The sequence below is a fragment of the Sinocyclocheilus anshuiensis genome, unplaced genomic scaffold, assembly GCF_001515605.1.
Source record: "Sinocyclocheilus anshuiensis isolate Anshui unplaced genomic scaffold, SAMN03320099.WGS_v1.1 scaffold63, whole genome shotgun sequence".
Lineage (NCBI taxonomy): Eukaryota > Metazoa > Chordata > Actinopteri > Cypriniformes > Cyprinidae > Sinocyclocheilus > Sinocyclocheilus anshuiensis.
In genome coordinates this window covers 1,986,686-1,999,883 of record NW_015552625.1, presented here as the reverse complement: position 1 = coordinate 1,999,883, position 13,198 = coordinate 1,986,686, and the positions used below count along the sequence as shown (strand labels likewise).

Here is a 13,198-nt window from a genome sequence, read left to right as displayed (position 1 = left end):
GCGTTTCTGCACATCTGAGCATTGCTGCAAATTTGTTTTATGATGGTCTGCGGGTTTTTTCCCATAGGGGATGGTGTTATTTTGATCAACAAAAGGGGTAACTGGGACATGTGCGTAAACATTTGGGACGTCTTGCTTTACCCTGTAGTGTAATTCACTGTGTTTGCACGGGTTTACAAAGTAGCCAGACCGCCTTGGTGTCTGATTTGTCAGAGGATTCTAATTAAGACTCAGCAAATGTCCTATGGGTACATCTGTTTGTGCAGAGACTCATTAGAGGCGTAGTAGACGCTAAGCTTGTTTTGGTGCAGTGTACGCTGATGAATCAAAATGGTGCGGAGTATTTGCTATCATTCACCTGATTCCATTGGGCTGAACATCAAATTGACAAACACATGTCCAGTAGCACATGCTAGTGCTGCAAAAAAAAAATCTTGCATCATCAGCACCTGGATCGAGGCAGTAGCTGCATCGCCCATATTTTCAGCCCATTTTCTGACTGTTATGCTGCACTATTTCAAACCCATGTCAAATCATGATATAAAGAATTCCTTGAAGGTAGAAATGTGGTTTGCATGGCTGAATGGAACAACACTGCAAACATTTTTTATCAAATGTAAATAGTATCTATATCCATCTATCCATCCATCCATCCATCTATCTAATAGTATCTATAGTGTCTATGTCTACCCCCTCCCCCCATCTACCTGGTGCACTTTGAGAGTTCAAAATGAAGATCTCCAACACCAGTTCAGAGAGCAAACTAAACAAAGAAAAAAGCTGGAGAAGTGACTTTTGCTTGAAATTTGATTGTTGTGATATAGTGTCTCAGTCTAAATTATATTCACACAGATGAATTTAGAAGTTAAACAAATTAGAATATAATAATATTAATAATTTATATTATTATTCCAATGACAGTAATAACCATATATTGTAAAACAATTGCACTGTAAAATATTTGAAAATTAGTTTTTCACAGGTATATTATTTTACCTTATACTACAGTAGGGAAATAATTACAATATTTTTGTCCTAATTTCTACACTTGCAAGCAGGGCCTAAAAATAACTTTGCCACATCTGCCAATGGCTGGTGACTTGAGAAAATTTGCCAGCTATAATTTTTTTTTCCTGGCCATGAAATTATTTTGCAAAAACAGGCAATTGCTACTACTACTATAACTAAACATATTTATAAAAAATAAAAAAAGCCATTTAAAATTAGAGCCAACCACTGCGTTTTAATCATGATACAAAGAAAGATGCTACACACATGTAGCATGAGCAGTTTTTAATTTAAATTTGACTGTATCATTTCAACATTTGAGGCAAAAACAGAATGATCTGACTTTATCTTGTGAAATGATCCTAAAACGAAACAAAAACGACAGACAGGCTGAATGAGAACACAAATTCACTCTCTCTGACAGCAGGTGGCCCTTATGGAACAGCAGTAATATAGCGTTTCCTTGGTTTAAAATGCATTATACGGAGGTAATAGGGGGAAAATGCCATCGAAACTTTTCTGAAGTCAGTCAGTTCCCTTCAGAAATACATTCATATAAACATGTCATAATGAGAAGTATAAATATAATACATAGGTATTCTAGGTAATGAATGGGAAACACTGATATTTATACACACACACACACACACACACACATACACACACTGTATGTATATACTGTGTATATATAGTATATACAAGCATATTGCATATTTAGCATATAATGAAGAATGTATAATTATTTATTATCATACCTCTTAATATTGATAGATATAATAACATCTAATTTAGCATATATAATGATAATAATTATTAAATAACTGTTGTTATTATTAATATTGTTATTATTATGTGTATGCTAAATTAGATATAACTTAATGTTAAAAGATTTAAAAGGTTTCAAGGCTTTAACATTATAATTTTACATTATTGTCATTGCTAAATTGCTTCTCATTTAAAGTGTTGTAAAGAAAGTCAGGCATGCAAGAAATGAAAGCATGGGAACATATTTTTTAAGCATCTGACAGCAAGAATTATACTCGTGTTTAGCCAAAAGATCTTGAAGATATTCATAAAACCATTGTAGTGTAGCATTGAGAATTCACAATGCTGTTTTATTGCAGTAGTAAACACCCAGCTTTACCTAAACCTTTCATTAAAAACCAGCAACAAGAAAAGACGCAAACAGATCTACCACAATGTTTGCCTTTATAGTTCTGAAAACCAACTAATCCGTTGAATAGTAACGCCGGTGGTTGTTGTCCCCATAGATTGTGGCTTATCTGTCTCCAGTTATATGACCTTTACATGGAGGTGTAGGCAAGCTCTGCACACAAAGATAAACCATTTGTTGTCTTGTTAAAGAATTCCCTAGTCCCAAAGGCCGACCAACCTTGTCAAAGGTGTTTAACATAGATAAGCTGCTGAACAGATTCAGAATCGAACAGTACACAGTAGGGAAAAAGAAAAAGAAAAAATCAACAATAGTGAGGAAGTTGTATCTTCTTAATGAATTAAAAGCCTGCTGAGGCACCTTTTATTTGTTTTGAGGAAGGTTATTTATATAATTGCAAACATGAGCTCAGATAATGTGTGTTTTTTTTTGGTGGTGCACAGTTGTTGGTTCAAGATTTGGAGAGATGGAAAGTCATGGAAAGAAACACTGAGCCTATGGGAATATGGCCTCTTTCCTAATCGGTTTATAAGGCTTATCCCAGTATGTTTCAAATGACCAGCACCCCATGGGATAACACACTCACTAAGCAGCCAGCAGAAAGGCATTCATTTGTGATGCTGCTGCCATAATCTTTAGCAAACAAATATTTTTGCACTTGGAAAACTTGTAAATGTGTGCCTTTCCAGCTTTTTGACCTTTCCAGGACAGCATTTCGTTTTAAGAGCAGACACCAAAGTGATATGGGAAATGTAGTCTGTGGAAGAGAGTGGATGCCTCTCATCTGTATGGGGTAGCAGTCTTTTAACCTGTCAGCCTCCTGACTCTGAGATGGTCTTAATGCACTGTTTGTTTACCCTGCATCTGTGCTGTCAGCCCCAGAGTGTCAGAGCTCAATATGGGTTCTGTAATGCAGGGGATCCATCATCAACTTTTCCTCAGGCTGTTACCTTTTCTAGAGCTGCACTGAACACAATGTTCAGAATGTTGGAACATGCGTTTTTAGTCTGATATCATACGTGCTTGTTGTGCGTTCTATTTATGTGCATCTTATTTTTTAATTTCACGCATTTTGACAATAAATATGCTTAAATATTAATATAACAACAACAATAATAACATTATTATTATATTGCTAATATTTTTTACAAGTAATATTTATCATTATTTTAGTATTATTATTATTATTATTATTATTATTAGATCTATTAATGTTAAGAGAGGTCTGTTAATGTCAATGTTGAGAGATGTTAAAGGTTTCAAGACTTTAACATTACAATTTTACTTTAAAGTCATTCTATATTGCTCATAATTTATAACATTGTAAAGAAAGTCAGGCATCTATAAAGTCAAAAAATATTCATATGTTTTAAGCAGGGATCAAATGTACCAGTAAGGACTTTTACAATGTTACAACAAATTATATTTCAAATTAATGCAGGGTTTTTTTTTCATAAAAGAATCCTGAACATTTTTAATCACATTTTCTACAAAAATATTAAGCAGCACAAATGTTATCAACATAAATCACATTTTAAAATATATAAAATAGAAAACAGTTATTTTAAATTGTAATAATATTTAATAATTTAAATAAATGCAACCATGGTAAGCATAAGAGTTCTTTCAAAATTATAAATAAATAACTACAAATTTTAAAAATCACATTAATTAAAATCACATCACAAAATTGTAACAACTCCAAACACGGTATAGTTAAAGGGGTCATATGATGCGATTTCAATTTTTCCTTTCTCTTTGGAGTGTTACAAGCTCTTGGTGCATAAAGAAGATCTGTAAAGTTGCAAAGACTAAAGTCTCAAATCCAAAGAGATATTCTTTATAAAAGTTAAGAGTCAGCCACACCTACCTAAAACAGCTCGTTCTAACACGCCCCCACATATCTACGTCACTGTGTGGGAAGATTTGCATAACGCCGCCCAAATGTTCACGCAAAGAAAGAAGGTGTAACTTTTATTCTCACTGTAGTTTTGTTGCCGCCGCCGCCGCCGCCATGTCGTGAAGGCGCTCGTAACATTTCTGTCACACGCTTGAGGTATTCGGCCAATCACAATGCACTGGATAGCTGGCCAATCAGAGCACACTTCGCTTTTCAGACCGATGAGCTTTGTAAAAATCGACACGTTTCAGAAAGGCGGGGCATAGAGGAGAAACAATCATGTACATTATGTGGAAAATAATGTGTTTTATGAACCTTAATCCGCATAAACACATTGCATTAAACCAAATACACAAAATAATGTTCTTTTTAGCAACAACATATGACCCCTTTAATATATTTATTATAAATATTCAAATATACTTTTTATTAGTCATTATCCGAAAGCCCTTTGACTTATTTTGATGTTAAAGCTAATAATATAAGTTGAATATTGGCCAGTATCAAAGCTCTCCCTCTTTCTCATAGCTCATTAGCCTCCACTAACAGCCAGCACTGGCCCTTTGACTCCCGCCTCTATTTAACACCATAGTGCGCTGCCACTGTTTAAACCATTCTCTGCTAATGCCCATGTCCATTGATTCATTGTCCATTGAAACAAGCCATTTCTCCTGGCCATTATTACATCTCTCCCAGTCCTAGTCCCCAGCAATAATCCTGCTATCAGCCAGTGCTAGACCTCGCTAGCAGCACAGCTGGCTACACTGGCAGCAGATATCTAACCCCATCTGCGGATCTTATCTGGTTTCACAGCTTATGGCAAGGGTGCTATATTTCAACCTCCAACTCAAACAGAGGCAAACAGCCTAACTGCACTAATGGTTATGTTAAGTGTTTCCTTTGCCAACTTTGGCTGGCAGCACATTCTGTTGTGAAGCCTGAGGAGTTTTGTGCCATTTTTGCTGAAACAGCCTTGAGGATATTTAGAAGTTTATTGGCCCTAGACATCAGTCATTTATACAGCATAAAATGCAGACTGTAGCTGTTGTAGCTATTTCTGCAGACTCTATAATTCCAGGTTTAATTGGCACAGTCTGAAGCCCAAATCCGTAAATAACACAAGTTAGCATGTGTATCTCTTTAGCTTAATGTGTAGATCATATTCAGTCATTGTATATTGGCAGCAGATAGAAATTGTGCCTGTGTCCTTCAATATCTCCTGTTCCAATTTTTTGATGCTATGATAAGATTCACCAAAAATAGATTAGTATATTGCTCTTTCATGATAGATAAGAATATGCACCTTCAGAATGAAAACGAAATAGATAAGTATAGAGGAGCAATTTGCATCAAGTCTGTTGAGATTGGGACAGCAGAAGAGAAGTGTTCTAGAACAGCACTCTTAATGCACCACAAAATCAAATTCAGAATTAAGTACACAATGCATTAGAGACAGATTTTAAACTCTTAAGACTCTTTCTGAGGAAGTTTAAATTAACAAGTAAAGCTGGTCTTAGTGCAGGGATTCTCAACCATATTTGGTCTGTGACCCATTTTTAAATTCCAAAAATTCTTGAAACTCCACATCAAAGAATTACATTAGACACTTGATGATCTCACAGATATAATTCCTGACAAAAAAGGAGGTCTATGATACCTGGAGAAAGTTATGTATTGGCATTTACATTCATATCTGTGGTAACTAGAGCTGGGAGGCAAACAATATTGTATCAAGATTGCAATAAAATTTATGAATGAATGAATGAATGAAGGATTTTATATAGCGCTTTATTGTGTATTGCTGTGCACCCAAAGCTCCTTACAATCAAATGAGGGGATATCTCCTCATCCACCACCAGTTTTTTTTCTTATAGTTGTTCTTATATATTAAGACAGCAGACACTAAAAACACTGTGAGTGATATGTTTATACCGATGATAAGTTTTAAACATTTTTACTCAATATCGATTAATCACATAAATGTGATAGAGCCAATCAGTGCATGACACTAACAAGTCTGCACTCACAGTGTTTTTACTGTTTGCTGTCTCAATATATAAGAACATGAACACATGAACTTCATCTCCAGAGCTGCTCTGAGAGTCTCTTCACCAGCTTTACACCGTTTCATTTGAGAAAAAACTACCGTCAAATACACACTGAATATCACAGATTTGCCAAAATAAAAGTTTGGTTTAACTTAAAGAAATGATGACAGAAACATATTACTAATGTATACAAAATTGTACTTCTCAAAGTAATAATAATAATAATAATTTTTAAGAAATATCATACAACTAAGATATTTTTCATTCATGTTTTAATTTATGCAGTTTTGCTGTGCAGCATCTTCACATTCTAAATAAATAAATACATATTTTGTTAGAGTACACGGTTATGTTGGCATGGCCCTCAATGGATAAAGATGCTTTTTGTCTCCAGATTGTTTAGTTATAGCATATTGGACGAATCAACAAAAATGTCTCCAATAGGATGACTGTCAGTATGTGATGATAGTAAAATGTGTCTGATGATTGTGCCAATATGAAACTGATCAAGAGCTTAGTGGTCTGAGTGGCTTGAATGACTTCTGAAAAGATTTTGACAGAGAAATCAATGTAATGCACACGAGAGAGCGCCGAGCGCAGGTGAAAGTCCCTGTCAAAGGGATTCATGTGTGAAAAGTAATTTGTTCAGCCAGCCACACACACACTCTGAAGTCACTGCGGGCTCCAAAAATAAGTGATTCTGCATGACAGCACACTGAATAGCCATCCGAGCTTTTTTAGTTATCAATAAACACAACAGCGAATGCTTTTCCTGGATTTTGGCAGTGTTTTCTGACGTACACACTGATCCAGGCTCCAGAAGTGGGAGTTAGTGATCTAGTCTCAATCACAACAGCACACTATACGCTCTTTCTTAGAAGTCCCATTTGCTCATAATAAGCCGATGCGGTTTGACACTTATGCCTCCGGTTGTCAGGTTTATCATCCTCAGCCTGTCAGTGCTGCATAATGCCCATCATTCTGCGGCCTGCCTCTGCCGGGGACTGCGAGGGACAGCTTGCATCGCTTCAAACCTCATCCAGCACTGAACTGTGCCCCCTAATAAAGCCTAAATTGCCCACCGTGGAGCAGGAGAGTGGCTCCAGACATTCATTAGCTTAATGAAAACAGGCCACTCCACTGCAGCCGCCCAGTGAGCATCTTCACACTGTAGCTGAGGCAACCATCTGCCCCGAGGCACCCAGCCAGCTGCAGAGTATTCCTGTCATACACACCCCATCAGAGGGGATGCAAACGGCACACTTCCAGCTCACCCGCTCCGAGAGAGTTGGTCATGCTGCTTTGGCGCAGTGCTGCAGTGTTGCTAAATATACTGCCCTACCCACACCTCACCCATTCACCTGAAACTGTTTGCATTTGCTTTGTGACTCTGGCCAAATTCGGTGACGGTTCTTCTGCGTTTCATCAGCTAGAGTTCCCTACAGCTGCATCTACAGCCTGACTGGGAAGAGCATGTGTTGAGGAGTTTCCAGCCATGTGCTAGGCAGGGTATGTCAACATGTGTTATTGCCAACTGTTTCATTCTGGCCGCCACATATCAGCTAACCTTTGCAAACATTTGAAGGACAAATTCACTTCCCTGAGTAATGTCTGGCTCATTGGGCTGGAAATATACAAATACTGTAGTAAACAGCCATATCGCTAAAATGATGCAATGTCAGATTTGACAAATGTGTTCCATACAGAATGCTTTATTTGTGTTATAGTTGAATTGTCACAATAGTGGACTAGTTATACACAACCAATATTTATTTATTTATTTGAGCCTCTTAGTCTTAAAGGGATAGCGCACCCAAAAATGAAAATTCTGTCATTTATTACTCACCCTCATGTCGTTCCAAACCTGTATGACCTTCGTTCATCTTCAGAAGACGAATTAAGATATTTTTGATGAAATTTGAGAGCTTTCTGATTCTGCATAGACAGCAATACAACTAACATGTTTAAGGCCTAGAAAAGTAATAAGGACATCATTAAAATAGTCCTTGTGACATCAGTGGTTCAACCTTAATTTTATGAAGCTACGAGAACACTTTTTGTGTTCAAAGAAAACAAAAATAACTTTATTCAACAATTTCTTCTCTTCCATGTCAGTTTTTGACGTGCATTCACGAGAGTACCACAATGCATGCGTTTACAAGCAGTCTTCGTAAACATGCCTGAAGATTTCGACAGAGAGGGATTTTTTGCACAGCCTTACTTATTTGAACCAGAATATACAGACGATGAACTAAGAGAGATGGACATCAGCACCACCACACACATGTGTTGTTGCACTTTCCTGAACGTGCATTAAAGACTGACACGTTAGAGAAGAAATTGTTGAATAAAGTCATTATTTTTGTTTTCTTTGCACACAAAGTATTCTCGTAGGTTCTTAACATTAAGGTTGAGCCACTGATGTCACATGGACTATATTATCGATGTCCTTGCTACCTTTCTGGGCTTTGAACATTTCAGTTGCGTTGCTGTCTTTTTTTTTCTGTTTGCACAGTACAATTAGTTCAAAAGTTCATTAGTTTTACAGTTCACACAGAAGATTTCTTTTAAAATTCATCCCCACTTCAACATCCACACACACAAAGACATTTTGACCGTCTTTTTTTTTTTTGTCTTTTGCCATTAGAACTGTGTTTTTAAGACGTTAAGTAAAAAATTGTGAACGTGTGTGTTTAGATGCATTATCATCATCCAAAAGGTCACTTTCTTCTGTTTTATTGTCCTGTGTAAAAAACATACTAAATGTTTTTTTAAAAGGTTTCTCAAAAACATTACATCTAAAGAGAATTTAGAGAGGCTGCTGGCTAAGCGGATTGTGGCAATACATCAGAGACAGCGATGAACACTGAAAATGAGCAGACAGTGATGAAGTGACACTGTTATAAAGGGAATCTGATGCACCACTTTATACAAGGGCACTTTTTCTTACAATGGCAGCATTTATTGACTGTTTAAGATTTGTTGTTATCATGGGCATTAAACAACCCTCAGCAGCCCAAATCTGATTGCAATGTGTAAGACTCAGAAATCCCTCGAAGATACAGTTGTATGATGCACAGATGTGAGTAAACCAACGGAGAGAGCGGGTGAAAAAACGGTGAAGGCCAAGTGTTCTCAGTGACCGCTGATCTGCTGTGTGACTGAAATGTTAGTTGCTGCCCCAAGGCAGTTGCTGGATAGCTCATCATCTGGGTAGTATTACTTGAATCCCCATTGGAAATAAACTCATTATGTTATGCCTCATTCAAGCATGGACATCTGGATCATTTTGAAGATCCCTTTTGGCATTTGGTGCATGTTATAATATCTCTGAAAGCAGCGGAGCCCAACCACTGACCCCAAACATCGATTAGACACATGAGTGGCTGCAGTGCCCTGCAGAAACAGGTGTAGACTCTCACATCTTTTTTGATCGCTTCTGAAAACTTGAACCTAAAAATGATCGATGACTGCCACAGATTTAATTTTGAACCCAATAAGAATTTTTAATTCTCTCACTGTAGTTTTTGTGCATGATGGGAAAAAACAACTTACTTTTGAATGTGTTTTATTGACTGTGAGGTAACTGAGGCAACTGTCTAGGAAGCAGGCAGTGTGAGAGACCAACCTTATTGCCTTTTCTCTCCTCTATTACAGTTTAATTTTGTTGGGAAACTGCTGGGGCCCAGGGGCAATTCCATGAAAAGATTACAAGAGGAAACGGGAGCAAAGATGTCCATCCTCGGCAAGGGTTCAATGAGGGATAAAGGCAAGGTAGGATGACTGGCAACAGCTTCCTTCTTTATCCTCCTGTGTACTGTATAAATTTTATATATTCCATAAATGCTTTGAGTATTATTATTATGATTTACATTGATTTGTCTGTAACCATATATGCCATAACTGTACCAGCATATTTTCAGATATTAATATCTAAACTGACTGCTCATGACAAAAGCAAACTACCTGCATTTGATTAGACCTGTATTAAACCATATATTGATTTTTGTCAAGGAGAAAGTATAATAATATAGTAATTCTATGGAAGTCTGTTTCTGCCACGAAAGAAAAAAAAAAGTGTTTTGATATGACATATAAAGTCAGAAAGTAATATATAAGTTAAAGGGTCATTATGACATACTAAGTCATGAGATTAAAAATAATTAATTATGACATAAAATGTTGACTTTTTATTTCACAATTGTGAACTTTTATCTTATTATTTCAATTTTCAAAATTCAGTTTTTATGTCATATGACTTAATATTCATAATTTGAAAAACCTTTTATGTTATAATTATATTGAAATATTGGCTACTAAAAATAAAAAAATTTAAATGACAATATTTTTGTCAATTATGACCTTTTATGACAATTTCAACTTTTTAATTATTATAACTTTTTATCTCATAATTATGATTTAGTATGTCATAATTTCAACTTTTGATCTTAAATTATGACTTATCTCATAATTTTTCATTTTTATATCATAATTATGATTTACCAAACTATGATTATTATTTTTTTATGTGGAGGAAATGGGCTTCCATAAGCTTGTACATGTTATGCACACTACATTTATTCCAGAGCAGAGTGCTTTATCCCTTAAATCCTGTAAACCTTTCATTTGTGTGAGTCTAACAAGCATCAGTAGTGGCTGACAGAGCAAAGTGTGAGATGACACTGAGACTGAAGATCATTACCTGCACTATATGCTCCTAGATAAAGGAAGAACTGCTCTTTTTAGCATTTACTGATGTTGTATAAATTCTTGAAAAAAGAAATATATATCGCAAACTATATCACAAATAGATAGCACTGACTCACATACTGTGTAATTTGGCTGAAAGTAAAGCCTGGCAGCCTAACAGACCTATGTGTTTTTTTTTTAATTGTCAGTGTTTGTAGAATCAACAACATCTCTAGATTGTAAAGGAGCTGTTGAGACTATTCGCAGTATGGTTCTTTCTCAGTGGATCTGATTTAAACAAGTGCTTTGTATTAAGTTGTGGTGAGTGTAATGTTTAGAAATGGCATTTTGTGATTCAGCCAAACAGCTGCCCTAAGAGACATGCTGGTCATTTACCTAGCCAGAGAATCGTTCCAAATGTAATATTTCTCGGTTTGCTGCTCCTGTCATCTCATAATAGGCCATCCTGATTTCCCCAGCTCAATAAAATGTCCATTTAATGTAATATTATTGAATGTAACTCCATTGAATGAAAAACATTCATATCAAGCAAATAATAGTTTTCTTTCAGTGTAGTGTATGAAATGGAATGAAGCAATAAGCAAAGTGAGGCTGTGTTTTTACCAAAGCGATTTTACCACTGTTAAAGGGTGTTGTTAGGCACAAGTGAAGCATGGAGACTTGGCATATTAATAGCATTCAGTTGATGCGTGCATATTTACAACAATCTTGAATGTTGTTTAACCAGTAACATGAAACAATCCGTTTTTTCAACAACACCATGATGAAATTAAACTTTGTTATCATAAGATTTCCACAAAGTCAACAGAAACTTTGTGCAATCAGCAATGCATTTACAGTTACCTGAGTAGTATGAATTATTTACACAAAAGCTGTTTGTTCTCATTTGGTCTCCGAAGAATGTTCTGAATGTGTTAGAGGAATGAAATGTAGTGCACAGTGCAAAACCCAGTGTCTTGTTCACATTCAACCTGCAATCTATTTTAGCCAGGTGCTACAGGCATGTGCGCTGTTTAGCGCTGTGCTGTGAATATTTAAACATTCTTTTCAGCGCAAACACCTCCTTTCATATAAATGAAGTGAATGCACCGGATCTGCCTATGGATTAATCAATGTGGTGTTATCACTGAAATAAGATTCGTTGATCTATGACTCAAAAAAAGAGTAATGAAATATTTTTTTCATATGCAATATTGATCAGAAAACCATATAAGATGTCGGAACAATTTGTTGCAACATGACCTGGTTGTATCCAATTGAAATATTTTTTACTAAATTTATTTTCACATCTCCTTGTATATTGTGTATAGTGTATGTGGCTTTGCCTCCATTTATATATCAGCATTGCGCAAGCAGCACTGTGTACATCATGTCATGCACACAGCCCCAATTTTACCATTACCCGATTTACATAATTTCTTAAGTGAATTGCGTGCTCAAGCAATGCAGATAACATGCAAATAAAACATGCTTTTAGGGCTATAATCCTTTCTTAATGAATTTCCTCTCAGACTTTAATTTAAGCATATTATGCATATTGTTTTTACTAAAATCTTTGTTCGTTGCAATAATTTCACAGAACCAAACAAGACCAATGTCTTGTTATTGTCTTACATTGTTACATGCTAAAAAGTTGTCCAAATGAGACAGGAATATGCATTGTCTGATTCCAAATAGCCATGTGGGGAATTATACAAGCAGAAGGTTCCTTTTTAATTTACAAACACACTGTTCACCACAATTTCACACTGTTTTAACAATGCGGATGAACCATGGTCTGAAATCTATTTAAATTTATGGCAGAACTCAAACAAGAGCCTGTTGGATTGTTTTAAATCCCAAAGGCAATCATTAATGCAAACATATTCCATTATAAAGAGTCACCTTGAGCTGGTACAGGTTTGTTATACATATGAAATTAAGAGTCTGCCGTGCATCTTTATAGACTTGTCTGTGCAGCATCTGAAAGTCCTGCTGAGGTCTTCATATAATAGACTCTCTACATCCAAGGATCAGCAAAGCAAAGAATATTGCATTTAGAATGATTCCCTAGGCAAATAAATGAACAGCTTGTGTCTAAGGGCAGCAAATTGACTGAATCAAAAAATGGCATTTCAGGATATTACAATCACCACAAAGCAAAATGTAGTGCAAATCTCAATCTGGGGATACACAGCAGAAATATTTAACTCATATCCTTAATTTTTTTATGGAAGGAAAATAAATGCCGCATTTATTATGACCCATAGTGCCGTTTCCATGAGTTTCAGGAAAAGATTTTATAAGCTTTATAAGCTTTTGTTCGAATGTTTCAAATCTGAGCTCTTTAACTCCATAGGGGCGCTGGATAACTGTCAG

At 36.0% G+C, this 13,198-nt stretch overlaps 1 protein-coding gene across 3 annotated transcripts in view; it reads left to right on the top strand.

Moving 5' to 3' along the window:
• The window catches only part of LOC107666564 (KH domain-containing, RNA-binding, signal transduction-associated protein 2), a 65,341-nt gene that overhangs the window by 19,638 nt on the left and 32,505 nt on the right, over positions 1-13,198 (top strand). For all 3 annotated transcript variants that reach the window (XR_001631682.1, XM_016457974.1, XM_016457973.1), the window contains exon 3: positions 9,788-9,904. Coding sequence is in view for 2 of the 3 variants with exons in the window: in XM_016457974.1 (XP_016313460.1) it covers positions 9,788-9,904 (117 nt within the window). In the remaining variant the exon portion in view is untranslated. The remainder of the gene's footprint in view (positions 1-9,787; positions 9,905-13,198) is intronic.